The 16492-nt window shown below is 42.6% G+C and overlaps 1 protein-coding gene across 3 annotated transcripts in view; it reads right to left on the reverse strand.

Moving 5' to 3' along the window:
* Window positions 1-16492, reverse strand: part of Slc9a9 (solute carrier family 9 member A9) — a 555668-nt gene that overhangs the window by 97056 nt on the left and 442120 nt on the right. For all 3 annotated transcript variants that reach the window (XR_005976519.1, XM_041677479.1, XM_041677480.1), the window contains exon 14: window positions 3680-3759. Coding sequence is in view for 2 of the 3 variants with exons in the window: in XM_041677479.1 (XP_041533413.1) it covers window positions 3680-3759 (80 nt within the window). In the remaining variant the exon portion in view is untranslated. The remainder of the gene's footprint in view (window positions 1-3679; window positions 3760-16492) is intronic.

The following is a 16492-nucleotide window of genomic DNA, read 5'->3' on the forward strand; positions in this document are numbered from 1 at the left end:
ATATTGAGCTAAGGGGTTTGGTTTTATAAGCAGAGTAAGAGCATCCCTCGCAATAAAGTTCATTTGAATATCTCTGTGGCCTTTGGAGGGATCTGGGCTTGAACAGAATTGAATTTTGCCAGCTGGAGAAGGTGAAGCCTCTTAGGTAAGTGATCTGGGAGTTTGGCTTTCTGTCACAAGGGTGGTGGTAAGAATCCAAACCAAAAGAGAGGTTCTAAGATTCATCAAGTCAGTACCTGGTAGTACCCAATGGCATTTGTTCCCCCACCATCCCCTTATGTCTCAATTTCTTCTTTCTGTTGCATGGTTCAGAATTGCTGCCCATACTGAATTGTGATGAAACTGTCATTAATCATCAGTTTGGGCACTATAGGTTTCTAACAACATGGTTAAACACGAGAGCCCAGGTTGCTGCACTGAGGCCACCCTTGACCCCAATGGTCTCTTTGTGTGTATTCTCTAGCATGCCCAATCTACTGCAGAGCCTAGAACAGAAGTGTGGGGCTGAGTGGAAAGCCCTCTGTACCGTGCTTGGCCACTGGCCATCTTTATTAAATCTTCATTTGTGTAATTCCCCCAACCCCTGTAGTCTTGAGGAAATTTTTCTTAAGAATGTATGTATGAATTACTTGTCATGTAAAAATAAAACAACAAAAAATGTGAGCCCCAGTGGTTTGCTTTATTGCTAATAATGCTGAAATAATAAACCACCCTGGAGTCTGAACATTGGGGATCCAGTGCATAGGAATGGGGGTTATCACGACATGATTTCTATGAGACTACCTCAGTAGTTAGTTAAAGCCTCCTTTTGATGTTACTCTCAAAAGCATTTGTAGATGTGGTTAAATGTACAACCCGTCGATTCGAAGAAAATAAATTACCCAGTGGGCTTCCTGCAATTAGTTGCATAGCCTTGAAAGCAGAACGGAGGAGGCTCTGCAGGATGCTTCCTCAAGACTGCAGCATTAGCAGCTACCCTGGCTTCCAGGCTGAGCGCGTGCCCTTCAAACTGTAGGCTTGTTAGCGTCCATGACTACACAAACCAGTTCTTTGAAATGGGTCTCTACATGCATATATGCATAAATCGATGATTTCCTGCAGCTTCTCTGGAGAACTGTCTAATTCAGGTGTGTCTGAAGGCCCATTTATTTATTTTTGCCAAAAATTCCCCTTTTAGGGTGCTACGACTCAAACCCAAGGCCTTTCATCGTCAGCAAGAGTCCTTTCACGGAACTACCTTCTCCATTCTGTCAGGAATTCTTCGTAGAAGGCTGAGGCAAGATGGTGGCAAGTTCAAGGCCTGCCTGGGCTCTTGACTGAGTTCAAGACCAGTATGGGCAACTTAGCAAGATGCTACCTCAAAATAGAAAATTAAAAGGGGGGTGTGTGTATAGCTCATGTCTAGCATTTGCTAGGCCCTTGGTTTAAACTCTCAGTACTACAAAAACAAGCAACAATTCTTTATGCTGCTTTAAGCGTGGGATGGGATTTTACAGAAATGAAGTCTCAATAGTTCCGCATTATACAGCCCATTTCTACCAGCATCCTAATATTTCCTCTGGTCAAGGTTAGGTAACCTGACTCCAGTGGGGGACTGTCCCTACTTTGGCAATGACTGGCATGGCCTAACCTATTAGGGTGACAGGGTTATAAGTGGGAAACAGAGTGAACGTAAAATGCCACATTTATAATTTGTCTGAAAATATAGCTATATGATGAGGTCACAGAATTAAAACTGGTTGGCCTGCTTCTCTCCAGGTAAACTTCAGACCTTAACTAGGACACAAAACCCCTGATGTCTCTGAGAAAGGGTACTGGCGCAATGATGGCTGCACTGCAGTTTCTGGAATGAATGCACAGGAGGACACATGGCTGCGCGGTGAGATATTACACAGAGGATAAATCTGCTTTCATTTCTACTAGGCTGTCCTTAATCGTATGGAAATAAACCTTTGGTGGAAAGTGAGATTAAAAACTGTGACATCATCTAAATTTAGAGCCGCTGCTCCAAGCTAAAAATTTGAGTGGGCTCCAAATTTCATTTTCTTGTCTCCTAGCTAATTTTTCTACTTCATCCTTTTTCTTTGTTGGAAAGCTTCCCTCAAAGCACGTTCAGCATTTGGAGGAAGAATATAAAACCCTCTTACCAGGTTTCTGATGTCCTATTTCCTTGCTGTGTGTTTCATTAGGTGTTTTCTTCAGTCAATTCTTACACCTTCCTAGAAATTTGGTTTTATCAGAGACTGAAATCAATGGCACCTGTTTCTAGAAGAAAAGTCCAGAAGGAGTATAAACCTGCAATAACTCGCCAAGAACAAACTCCCTAGAGACCAGGAAGGCTCCAGGTAGCTAATAAGACCTGAGCAAGAGGCCACTAATGACCAAGCTGCATTGCTTTTTGCAGGGTGGTAGCCTGCACTGCCTACACAAATGCAGAGCTGACAGTGAGGAATCTGGCCACAGACAGCCCAGATGAGTTTAAGCCAAGCTCAGCTCCAAGCCCCGCCCTCCACAGCACCACTTGAGATGGAGCACTGCAGGGATAGATGTTCTCTAATTTTTTACAGGAACATGCTCTTCCTTACCTCTCTGTGCATCTTCAGTTGGCTTCTCTTCACTTCCTTCTCAACCTTCCTTTCTAATTTCTAGTCCTTCTCTGATTTGTGCTCCTTTCATCCCAGATGTGAATTTGCCGTATTTCTTGCCTCCTTGCCCCTCCCGTTATAGCTTCTCCTTCACCTGTTTGCAGAGTTCTAGCAAGCTTGCAAAAAAGATCCTTTCTCTCCTCTTAACTTCCCCTCTCCCTTCGACATGTTGTGGTTTTTAATGGTTGCTTTGGGTTTTAATCCCAGAGACTGGCTTTTCCTCACTGAATGGAGAGGGATTTTGTCACTACAGAAAACCAGCGAGGACCCAACACATTCAGCTCACAGCACAATTGTCTGTTTCCTCCCGCGTGGAGCTCTTGACTGGATTAGCCATGGACGGCTTGCTCCTACAGGGCCAAGCACTTCAGCCTGGCATTTCAGCCCTCGAACTCACATGACAGGGCATGTCTGAACTGCTGCATTCACACTGATGGCTAGAATTTTTTTAAAAAATTCTTTTCAGAGTTAAAAGCTTACCTAAAGTGTTCCTGAGGGGAAACAAAGAGAAACACTGTTTTTATACTATGAGGAACCAGACTTCTGGTCCTCAGCCCATTCATTGCTCCTCCTACCCCATCTTTTTACACAGGACACAAGGGTATATACAGTGGTTCCTGGGAAGCGGGTTTAGCTCAGGCCTGTCCACGCCCATCAGACCAACCAAAGCCTGCAAAGGCCATTGAGACCGTTTGGTGAAGCTCACCTGGAAGTAAGACCTTGTAAGACCTTTATATAGAACAACATAATAGATAAATTCTTCAGGACCATGCGATTTTGTTATCCGACATTAAATACCTGATCACCACAGAAACATCATGTACATTTTACACAGGGATTTCCTTTGCTTTTCCATGCCTCACAATGGTCTATGTGGTTTTAGGTTTTGAAATCATTCCTTGGTGTAAGCTTGCCCGTGGATCCACTTTACCTTTGTGTGCTCCTCAGGAAGTAGCAGTCCCATTCCTCCGTGATGAGGGTGCAGAGGAATCTGTCCCCAGGAGGACCTGCCAAGTTGTCATTAGAAAGGATACTTATGATCGAATCCATACCACATCCTGAAGAGCTGCGCACTCTCCGTCTTCGTCAGGTTCTTCCCCAACGAATTCGCTTCCTAGAGAGAGCCCACAGACAACGGTACATCTTAAATACATGTCACAGCATGACCAATTTAACTACATGACTAATGACACATTGAAAAACGAAGTCTAGGCATGTTCATTTTAATGGTGAAGGAGTTTTTAAAATTAGCTCAGATATCTTTCTATGTGGATGAGACGTTTTTGGGGGCATGATTCAGCATTCTCTTTCTTAATCATCTCGCTTTTTATTAATTAGCTAAGGAGATATCACTTTTGGACACCAGTGGAAATCTGCTTTCTCACATTGCTGTTGTAGGAATCTTGCAGTCCACTTGAATCAAATCTGGGTGGCATTTATTTACGGATTGTCAAGAAATCACTAGAGAAATAGCAACCTAATGCCAGTTTTCATGCATTGTCTTTTTGATAGATCTCTGCTAAAGGCTGTGACTAGGTTTTGCCTTTCTGCTAAGATTAGGAACAGTTGAAAGAGATGCTCCTGATGGGAAGCCAATAAGGACTGTAGGGACAGACGAGAAAGAATGTATTCAACAGCATTGCATGAGAGCGGAGTATCAGAGGTAGAGAACCAGGAAAACAACTGGAAAGGCTTGTGCTAAAGATGCTTGTACTGTGGTAGGATGCATCTTTGGGAGCATTTTGATGTCTGAGTGTTCCATTTTGCATATTAAGGAAAGAGAATTTCAATCAGTTTTGATTGTGACAGCTGCTTACACTAGGCTTAGTACCGATTTTCTGCTTTGTTTGGGCCCAGAAGTTTCACTTCAAACTATACTATGACTTGGCTGATCAGCAAGAAAGTGAGCATTGTTCTGATGTACAATGATGCATGGAAGACCGTGGAAACCCACGCGCTACGCTGAAGTCGGCCTCCTCAAGCCCAGCCTGATTTGATTTCATTGTATGTTAACTTGTTTCTTGCTCTTCCCAGCCACCTCCATTATTGATAATGACGAATAGCTATGCTTTGCTCTGTGAAATGTCTACCAGCGAATGCCACAGCTCCAAGAAATGGTAATACAAGAAAGGCAAGTGTGTCCCACTGTTATTTACCATTTACCCTTTGTCTAGAATGGGGCAGCAGAAAACCGTTTCACACTGAAACTAAACCCAAACTCACCATCCTTCTGTCTTAAGATCTCTAACATCTCAAAATTGAAAGCTTCCTACAGGATACTCCCTGGAATACCACTGTTCCTGGGATAGTAGTGATGGAGATTCCATGGCAAACAATGAGAACAGATAGGCTAGACAGTCCCTTAAAGATTCTCTTAACACCCTAATAGTCCAACGTTATGCTTTGCTTTGTTAGTTTTTGGTTTTGAGATAGTACCTCACTATGTTGTAGTGCTGGCTGTCCTGGAACTTGCTATATAGATCAGACTTACCCAAACTCATATAGATCCACCTGCCTCTGCCTCCTGAGTGCTGGGGTTAAAGACCTTCTAACCTTTTATAATGACCTTGAAAAAAAAAATCTTCAAGAGGGTAACTTTTCACACCTAGCAGACTATAGACCTCATTTTCCATCCCCAATCGTTCTATGAGAGCCTATTGTCTCTAATGGGCATTTTGAGGTCTATGAACTATGAAGTGCCTTGTTGGTATCAAGAGTTAGAATTTTTCCTCTCTCTCTCTCTCTCTCTCTCTCTCTCTCTCTCTCTGTAAAGGAACTGTAGTCATCTGGCTCAGTTTCCCTATGCTTCCTTGTCTTTCTGTAGCCATGTTTACCCAACACAGCATCAGAGCAATGGTGACAACGAAGCAGAGTGGGCAAGCTGTTTATGAGCCTCCATTGCCCACAGCATGGTAGGGCTCAGCTGCCAGAGCAAAACTTCTCCCCATGGACTGGACTAGTTAAAACAATCTCTGCACAGAATACGGGGACTTTCCTTCTCAGTTTCTCCTTTTCTGTTTCCTAGAGAACAAGGACTTTCGGAGTTTTACTCATCCACAGGCATGGGTGATTGCAATAGTTGGTAGCATCTACTAATCACAGAACAGCCACTGAGTAGACTTGACAAAAGTGGGTGCTGGGACCCCTCCCCCGTTTTTAGGAAGAAAGGGTGGGTGCTGAGGTGGTGAGCTTGGGTAGCATGTGGAGGCTCAGCTGCCAGCTTCTGACAGCCCAGCTGAGCACCTTTGAAATAATGACAGCTCCTCGCTATCGAACGCTCGTTAACTTCCAGGCAGCGCGCTAGTCACATTATTCAGTCATTAATTTTTCCAATCATTATTTTTCAATTTTCACCACAATCCATCTAGGTTGGTTGAGTTCTAGCTATTTTGTGCTCAAGGACCTAGAGACACCCAGAGAAGGGAAGATGTGAGTACAAAGTCACACAGTTAGCAAGAAGTGCAGCAATTTGCACCTAGGACTGAATTGCTAGACTCCAAAGACAGTGTTTCCTCCAAGGGTCTCCTATTTAACTGCGGACAGCACAGCCATTCTCTAACAGGCAGCAAAATTTCATAATTTTCTTTCCCTTTCCCGCCACTTTTCTTTCATCCTCAGATTCTTTCATAGGTTTACCTCAAACTTGACATCCTCCTGCCTCAATCTAGTGAATGCTAAGATTATAGCACACTCAGTGTAAATTATAGTTTCTTAATTGTAAAATTAATTGAGGAAATCAGACTGTTTGGTCTCTAAGAAACTAAAACCATTTGGAATGACTATATTTGTACTACTGACCGCCCCCCCCCCCCTAAAATCAGTGGCTGCTTCCTGAACACATGCCAATCAATGTCAGACAACATCCTAAATGATTTTTACACACTGTAGATTCTGATAACAAGTCATGAGAGTGTGTTTTCTCATCACCTCTGTTTTAAAGACTAGGAACCCAAGGTGCGTGGGGAACATGGAGATCTCTAAGCATATTTTAAGTTTGAGTTCTGGGGTATAAACAGGAGGCCAATGAAGGCAAAAGGGGTCTCTGAGCAGGAAGACAAGGACAGACTCTAGGGTGCTCATGGAGAGAGGGAACAGCTACATACAACTTAGATTCCTGGGCACACTTCTCCAGGGTTTTCTAGGCTCCTAGGTCTTCTCCTCCCTTGTCTCTCCTCTTTCTCCCTCCTTTTCATTTTGCTTCCAAAGGATACAAAAGTGGAACTTAGAAGCTCTCCTGAGAGGATTTAATTCTGGAAAAACATCTACATTTTTTTTTGGTCAACTGCAGAGTGCCATAGGTAATTAAAAAACAACCTTTATTTTAGCTGAGTGACCGGAGATGGAGGTGCTATCCATCTCACTTTGTAAAGAAGTAAATGGAGTTCTAACTGTACCAAAACAGGGGTGGAATGCGTTTTCCCAGGTGGGAAAATTTCACTGATGACCAAGAATTGACTTATGCTGCTCCTAGTTAAAGATTTCAATATGTATCTTAAACATCTGTTGGCCCAGATCTGGATCCATTCATTTATTTCTCTGGAGTTATTGATGACTTAATAACTTAGTTATGAAAGGTCATTAATAAATGAGCAGAAATAAATGAGTCAGTCCAGTGTGTGTTCCACTTGAGCAGTGGGGGCTAAAGATAAAGGTGCCAAGGGAAGGCCAGCCTTGGCAGTCATGGTGGAGAGGGAAGGCATCTGATAAGGCAGCACAGACAGGAGGCCCTTAGAATGGTCCTGCTGTGCGGAGGACAGGAGGGACATCAGTCTATCTGCATTGTGGAAATAGCGACCCATACATGTTTCAAGGACAGCGGATGGAAGCAGTCATCAGAAAGAGGGTGGACTACAGCTCCATGGTGGTTTTCTTTATCACTAACAACAGTTATTCTCTCTTAAGTTTCTTTATTCCAGAGAAGGGATATGCATTTTAGAACAAGCATAGGATACAACGTATCCTCACCTTTTCTACCCCCAGATGGATTCTTAAATGTTCCCAAGACCAAGGTTTGGACTTTCTTCCATTGAATAACAATGATACACTCACCGACCCAGAGCCTCAGGTTTCCCCAGCTCTGCATGGGAACTGGAAATTCAAGAGTGTTGAATTCTACCTTTTATTTGCCTTGCTACGTCTAAGAAGCAGGATGATGGATGTATATGGAATTTCTGGCTCCTTTATTATCTTCTGTTTCTGGGAACATTTAAAAATGGCCAGGCAATCTGATCTTTTCCCCAGCCCCACCCCACCTCTTCGAACAAGGGACCAGAGTAGAGACTGGGAAATGACCTGACAGGGCACAGCAGGAAGTGGATCGGTTTCTTTCTACTGAGCCCTCATGTGTGGCTCCACCCTGAGAGGAAAAAACATGATGGTCTTCTTTACGTTGGGTTTATTTGGACTGGTGAAGGAAAAGCCAAAGGCTCTAACCAGAAACCTATAAAAAGCCAGACACAGAAGCAAGGAAGGATTGCGTGCTGAACGGGCTTCTAAGGATAGTACTAAGCAAATGTGGAGGCTTTTCCCAAATCTTGTGCAAATGAGGCTTTCCCTGACGGGACCCAGATCCACGTGGACTGTTGTTTGTCTCAGATGGGTATGTGAAGAAGTGCTTTCTTTTCTCTTCCTCAATGTTTCATATGCAATACTAATGACAGAAGTTAAGTGAAATGATTAGTAAATGGGTTCTGAAATTATTTCAACCATGATAGGAGGCCTTTTCTGGGTTCCCAAGCTGCTATTTGATGGTCCATAAAGATGGAATTGTTTTTTGGTATTTTGCCCTATCACCTCTGACCAGAATGGAGAGTCTTATGCAGTGACCTGAAATTTATGCCTTAATTTACTAATTACCAAGAAGAGAACCACATTTCGTGCTCTAAAGTAAAGATTCCAGGATTCTGAGGGGGGCTCATATCATAACTGAAGGGCAAATGGAAAATTTTTGAAGTTACTTTTTAAAAGGTCAGCCATCAATTCTTAGTCCTTACATAGAAATACTTTATGCAAATATTCTCACCTTCTGCCTTTCCAAACACATTCTTATATGTTCCATAGAAGAGGATCAGTAAATGCATGAGTAAGAAAAAAACATGGGGGCAGATAACAATCAAGAGATGGGCAAAACTCTAATAATCTGCCTCCCAGGTATCTCAATAGTCCCACGGTTAGCCTGTACTCCCTGGGTTAGTTGCCAAGGAACGAACCTGGTTCATATGACTTGGGCTGGTGATACATGCATCTTCATACAGGAAAGATAAATTGTTTGGCTCAGGAAAATGTGATATTGGTTTTTAAAAATAGTTTCCTACAAATTATTTTATTCTACTTTCCTTAAGAGAATGGAGCCTAATTCCCCTCAACACTGTGTGCAGTATGTACTTAAAAACGCATATCTAGTGACTAAAATGTACTATATAAGTGATATGATGCTATGCCGTGCTCGAGATTAGCTCATTAAAAAGACACCAGGACTCTCTCTTTGCTTTCTTTCTTAGACTGCCTGCTCTGAGAAGCTGGCTTCCAAGTGACGACTCTGCAGCAGGCCTGTGGAGTGCTCCGTGTGTCACCAGAGTCTTCTACAGCTAGGAAGAACTCGGGGGCTTCTGTCAACATAGATGTGGACTCTCTGGATCTATAAAAGTCTTCCAAAAACAATCACTCCAGCTGACACCTTGTCTGGAACCTCATAGGAGACCCTGAGTGGAAACACTCAGTTAAGTTGTTTCCCAATTCTTGACCCATAAAAGCTTTGAACTAATAAGCATGTGTTGTTCTAAGTCATTATGCAGCAGCAGATAGTAAATACTAACTAGTTCACACTCTATTGTGGATTATAGATACAAAAGGTACTCAGAGGAATTGAAAAATGTAATAAATGATGATGCCTGCATTTGCATAGTTCTCTGAGAAGTATTTTTACCAAATAATTTATTTGTAAGGTGGAAAATTTATCTCCCCTCTTAACAGTCTATCAAAAACTAATCATGGGTCCAAAGTGATCATATTACAAACTGAGGACTGAGGACAAAGACAAAACAAAAAGAAAAGACAAATACATGGATGAACATAAAGATGGGGGGTCGGGGTTTCACACCATGTCATTATTCTTGTTCCACAGTACTCTTACCTGAAACCTGACTTACAGCGTGGTTTAATTGGCATGGAAACCCTTTTATATACCTGTATCCACATTCGCTCAACACCACAATGGACAATGCATCTTACAAAACAAGATCCCGACTTAAGCGACCCTCAAATATGCTAATAAACCCCCCGAAACACAACCACCAAGATAAAGCTAAGAGTTGCACATTTTGACTCAGGGCTCCATTATACAGTATCCAGCACCCATCTGAAAGCAAAGTGAAAGAAAGCCATGTTCCTTTGCCTATGCAACGACTTCAAAATCACTTTCAGAATATGCAGTGGTGTGCCATGTGGGGTGCCTGGTATCACAGGCATAATAGGACTCAATGATTGGGTAATAGGCAGCAGAGAACAACAGGATAAGCTGTAGATAAAATAGCAACAAAAATGAAACACCCGAAGTGGCAATCGATAGAAACGGACCTTGAAATAACTCGGGCATTAGAATTAATAGGGAAAGGCTTTAAAACAGCTATAAAGAACATGCTGGAGAATTTAAACTCACCGAGATAATAAGAACAAAATGAAAACCTCTGAAGAAAACTGTGAGATTAAAAAAGAAAGAGGGAAAGAAAAAAGATAGAAGAGATAAAAGAGAGATTCCAGAACAAAGGTACATAATATCTAGAAAGAAAAATCGACTATATTGGCTTAAGGGCTGACTGGATGCTGCCAATGGTAGTAAGCTTGAAAGAGATAAATTAAAGCATTGAACATGTACACTGTGGTGAAATAAGATTTGAATAATAGGAAAGTGCCTAAATGACATAAGAAAAACATATAAAGTGGCTTAACAATTCTATGGTTGCAATGCATGAAGGGAACAAGGAACACAAAAACCAGAATATTTAAGAAGACAACAGTTGAATTTCATAAATTCAATGAAGAGCATCTACATGAAAATCCAAGAAACTCAGTGACTCTGAATTAGGATAAATTTAAAGAACAACAAACCATAGTCAAGCTTCTAAAACTGAAGATAAAAAATGAAATTAAAACAGATCAAATTATGTTTGGCAAAAAGAAAAATAAACTCTTCTAATGTTTCATGAAAAAATAAAGACTTGACGGCAAGAGAATATAATTTTCAAAGTATTAAAAGAAACTGAATCCTATATTCAAAGAACTATCTGAAGTATATGAGGCAGTATTGGCCAATCTATGAAGGAGAAACAGGCACACCTCTAGCTGGGGCAAACTGCATCAGCAACTGGTAAAATGAGTAGATTAAAACAGAATCTGTTCCACATAGCTGACATTCTGTGTGCATGTGTGTGGTGCATATGTGTGAGTATGAGAACATGTGCATGTGGTGTGTATACATGTGTTTATGAAGGGCAGAAATTGATGACTTTTTACTGTCTGCCTTATTTTCTGAAACAGGGTCTCTCACTCAACCTGGAATTCATCGATTCTTCTAGGCTGGCTGCCTGACGACAGCCTGTTACTGCTTCCTCGCACTGGGGTTAGAGACATATATCCCTGTGCCTGGCTTTTCGTGTGGGTGCTGGGGACCTGAAACCAGACACATGTTTTCTCAGCAAGCACCTTACCATCTGAGACATCACCCTACCCAGCCTTTTATTTTGAGAGAGATTCTCATGCTGTGTAGCCAAGGATGGCTTTGAATTTCTAATCCTTCTGCCACCACGCGTTACGTGTTAGAATAGACACATGTACCACTAATTCCAAACATGTGCAGCGACATAGGTTGAATCCATGCCTTTAGGCGTGCACTTCAACAACTGACCTACAACTTCTCCTCCAATGATTGACACTTTTGTAATATTATACCAACTATATCCTGCAGTTGTTGGGTATGCCATTAAAACATATGCTAGAAGACATATCTTTTTCATACAGAATGTTTATCAAGATGGAACCAATCATAATCATAAAATAAAGCCAACCACGTTCAAAAGACTCAAAATTTATCTATTGTAAAACTGAAACTTTTTACTGTAGACCAAATGGCAGATGAGTTATGTTAGAGATACCAGTTTTTCAACTCTCTGTGCCACTATCTTTCCAATGAAACCTGGCAGTACTTTCCACCAAAGAAGGGTTGCCTATTTATCTACCTACTTTCTAGGATGTTCTGAAAACTCTCTCCGGTGAATACAATGTAGCAAGCAGTAGCAGAATGTTAGAACTGAGGCTAACCCTCAGAAACAATGCATGCTTTAGCCTCTATTCTTGACAGCGAAATGGTGTGTGCCCAAGGTAGCACACAGCAGTGGGGTTCCTGTTGCACACCTCTTAGAGTTTGTGTGTTACCCAGCGTCAGTGTGGTGACAGGTAACCACACAAGCTGGCTCCTGCCTCTTTCTCTTCCACATGCATAGTCTGGAATGTTCCCTGTGGTTATTCCAGCTGTAGCAACATCATTACTACTTATCGCCCAGGCTGTGAAGATTCCTTCCCCTGGGATTTTGTTCTGTCTGGAATGTTCTTCCATTAGACCTCCACAGGAACAAGAGTTTTAGACAGGCAGCCCTTGCTAATGGAAGAACTAAGGAATAGACACTAATTGGGGGAGGGTGTAGAGCCTACTCCACCATAACTGAAGGTTGACGCACCGTGATGAGGACTTCCAAGACAATGGACAAGACTTTCAGCTTAGTAAGTATGGGGAGGGATGGACCCCATGTTGAGATAATCAAATAAAGGATGAAGACTAAAGTGAAGTCCTCTGTGCCTTTGAAATGAGGTTCTGCTTATATTCTTGATAGAACAGAGACTTTAGACTGGCTGGGAGGGGGATCACTTCACTGTCAATGGGAAGGGAGGCTGTACACATGCTAGACAAGTGCCCATGGAGGACTGCCAGGGTGCTCCTTTTTAAAACTTCCACCATATCTCTTTAAGATAGGGTTATAATAACAGATATCCCGACTAAACTAAAAATTAAAGATGATTTAAATCTTTTAAATAAAATGTATATAAAAAAAACCGCTCCTTAAGTTGTACCTGCCACCTCCCTCTGCTTCCTCATTATTATTCCTGCTTTCTAGAGCATAAAATTAAAGAATCTGCTGGTAAGAGAAATACGTGGATGTAGGCTCTCTATGTAAAAATGTTAATGGGTAAAAATGTACGCTTTTGGGTGCGTATGACATAATTAAGTATAATAAACAAAAATTCCAGTGTTAGCCAAAGAAAAACCCAAGGAGTTTGCTTAGGGATATTCATCTTTTTTTTTTTTTTATCAAGACAGTTTTAGTTACAATGTAGCCTGAAAAAGTTTCATCTGGGCCATATCAATTTTTGAGCCTAGAGTTCCATTCCCGAAACACTTGTTGTGTATTATGTGCACTTTACCTCCCGTGAGATGGCACAGGCTCAAGGAGTGACGTGAGTACAGGAGAATGTCCACTGCCAAGTTTGGTGGCCGTAGGGGAATGTCCAGTGCCAAGTGTGGTGGCCGTAGGGGAATGTCCAGTGCCAAGTGTGGTGGCCGTAGGGGAATGTCCACTGCCAAGTGTGGTGGCCGTAGAATGTCCACGACAACTGTGGTGGCTATAGTGGAATGTCCATTGACAACTGTGGCAACAGTAGGGGAATATCCACTGCCAAATGTGGTGGCTGTGGGGAATGTCCACTGTCAACTGTGGTAGCTGTAGAATGTCCACCGCCAAGTATAGTGGCCATAGGGGAATGTCCACTGCCAAGTGTGGTGGCCATAGGGGAATGCCCACTGCCAATTGTGTTGGCTGTAGGTGGAGTTCATTCTTTGGTTCTTATAGTCTTACTAGGAATATTTGAAAATATAAACAATGGAAAAGTGCATCTAATGTAATGAACCAAATGACCCTACCTTTGCTAATTAGTCTCTCCCTGGGATGAACTTACCTATGCTTCTGCGCTCTGCACCTCTCTAGAGGACCCAGTAAGAAGTGTAATTTGTGCAGAGGAATAAATTCCTCTGTTGTGCCCCAGCGATTGCAATTTTCAAAGGCATTCAAGGTTATGGCTTTCTGAGAGTTGGCAGACGAGTGTTTGTTCACTGAGCTTACGCCCTTCATATTTGACAGACATTTCTTTGTGTCTCTGCTTAGCGTGAGTCTTTCTGGGGAAGAAATTTTATCCTTTAAATCTCTGCTGCTCAGTTATTGTGGGTGTCCTTCTGCTCTTCTCGGGACCTTTTGCGGCCGGGCTTCCACTGTCTGGAGCCACAGCCGTCTGAACCGAGGTTATACCCGCACAGAATGAACAAGTAAAACCAGACTTTCCGGAGAGGAACTACCGGAAGTAAGAGGAAAGTGCAAGCTCATATTAAGAACAACCCTGGAGACATTAGCACTGTGTTAAAAATAGAATTATGCTAGTAATGCTGAAAATGAGCTTTATCATAACAGTTGGCAGAATGGGGCTAGGAGAAATGAAAAACTTCTAAGCTTGAGAAACTATTAAGTGTGTCCATCCCACGCAGAGTAAGAGCAAACTTGCCATCGCATTCACGTCCTGGTCCTATTCATCACCCCTACCTCATCCTATCCACTTTTGCCTTGTTCACTCACTTCCAGACACATTGGCCCACATGCTGCCCTGCCTGGGCTCACACCAGTCCACTGACTCAGAGCCTGCATCCTTGCTATGCTTCGGACTGGACCATTGCCTTCGTCTCCACTTGTCTGACTTCAGCTTTCTATTAACTGGTCCTTTCGTGGGCCTGTCCTATATAGCCAGTGAGCTCTCCTCCCTTTTCTACCTCCTCACCTGCTTTATTATCTTTCTCTGACCTTACAACCTTTATCTCCTATCTTTTTCTGCTAAATGTCCCTCCCCGGAGCAGAAGTTCTGTGTGGGAGAAGACATGAAAACAGCAGTGGGGGAGCTCTCCTCACGGGAGCTTAGCATTCATCAGGAGTGGGGTCAATGATTACTGCATGAACGCATGCATATCTGGGAAGACGGAATGTTCTGGAACCAAATTACCGAGATTCAAATCCCACCTTTGCCTTCTCTGTGTACAGTTTCCTTGTTTGTAGATGGGATGAACACCTGTTCAGGGTTATCTTCGAAACTGGGATAACGATAGAATGTACTCAGAACAGTATTAAAAACCATGGTCAGCATTCAATAGGAAGATTACGACAGAATGATGAACAGGGGAAAAGAAGTCACACCAAGTTCTCATAAGTGCTAGAAATTTCCGTCAAAGGCAAGAGTGGTACTCCAGAGATTTTACCTACGTCACAAAGGCATGTTTCCAAGAACAGGGACACAATTACAAGGAAAACTTTCTAGGGGTCAGGGGAGGGATGCCCTGTTTGTTTTTGATGCTTCTGAGACATAAACAGTATCTTCCTTCCTCAAAACAGCACAGTTGCAAACAGTGTGTACTGAAAGCATCATGGCTACATTTGGAGTATGCTTTCCAGAGCCTGGTATACTAAGACTGCACCACCATGCATGGCAAAAAAGGGAACTGTGCTTCAAGTTCCCATCCCACAAGTACTCCCTACAGCTCGGAAGGTGGAAATTCCTTTATGAGCAGCCACATTTACTTATACGTGCCCAGTATTGATTCTGAGACTGTACAGTCAGTAATGGCAGTAAGGACTTTAAACAGTTTGAGCTTCTGGTTAAGAACTGCTGCTATGATTGGTCAGGGCAGAAATTATCCTCCTTCTTCATCTTGTTAATGTACACATAGTTTAATAAATGCAAAGCAAGTAGGAAGCATAGTCTTGCTAGGAATCAGACTCATGCTTGGGATCAATGGATCCTGATGAAAAGTAAGGCTTTGCCAGGCAAAAGGGGAGCAGAGAGCAACTTGACAGAGGTTTGGGAAGTATCAAACACTCGTTGCCCAGGTGAGTGGCAGCTGCATGGATCCTGTGGCCAACTACTTCTGGCTGGAGTCCACTGTTTCTGGTATTTGACATTAAGAGAACAATGACTCCAACCTCTTTCTGGAACGGGTTTTGCTATGTGCTAGCTTTGTTAGCTAAAGATTATGGTGGTGGAGGCGCACACCTTTAATCCCAGCACTCAGAAGGCAGGGCAGGTGAATCTTTTTGAGTTCAAGGCTAGCTTGGTCTACAAAGTGACTTGCAGAACCGACAGGGCTACACAACACAGTAAAATCCTATCACAAACAAACAAACAAACAGAATATGGCGAGAAAGAATGCCCACAAGAAGCTGCCATGAGCTCTCCAGGAAGTGTGTAATTTAAGGTGGGAGTGGCTAATCACGGAGAAAGCCCCCTCTTGTTCTCTGCAGGAAGGTCTGCTGAGACAGGTCGGTGAACAGAGGTGAGCACCCCTGCTTTTGCACCACCAGACACTGCTTTTTGTCCTCCAAACGGAAGGACCTCGTATGTGACTGATTATTTCCTTTTCATACCCTCTGGGTGACAGAAAATTCATTTGTACGTGGAGCACAGCAAGGATGTAGGCCCTGCAACCTACTTCCTCGGCTCCTTTTTATCTCTGTCTGTTTCTGCCCTGATTATTCCTCATTCTGCTGAAATTTAACACGCATAATTATTTAATTATATGCAGTGGTCTTAACTGTCTAAAATCTTTTACAAGATGAGATTGGTTTATTTTAATGGTGTGTGTGCACGTGTGTATGTGTGTATGTGTATGTGCGTGTGTGTTAGGCACGTATGTATATGGGCATGCTTGCTTATATTCCGTGCATGTGGAGGCCAGAGGTTGATGATGGGCATCTTCCTCTGTTGTG

The sequence above is a fragment of the Microtus oregoni genome, unplaced genomic scaffold (assembly GCF_018167655.1).
Source record: "Microtus oregoni isolate MIOR12 unplaced genomic scaffold, Mior012 000028F_ref0000031, whole genome shotgun sequence".
Lineage (NCBI taxonomy): Eukaryota > Metazoa > Chordata > Mammalia > Rodentia > Cricetidae > Microtus > Microtus oregoni.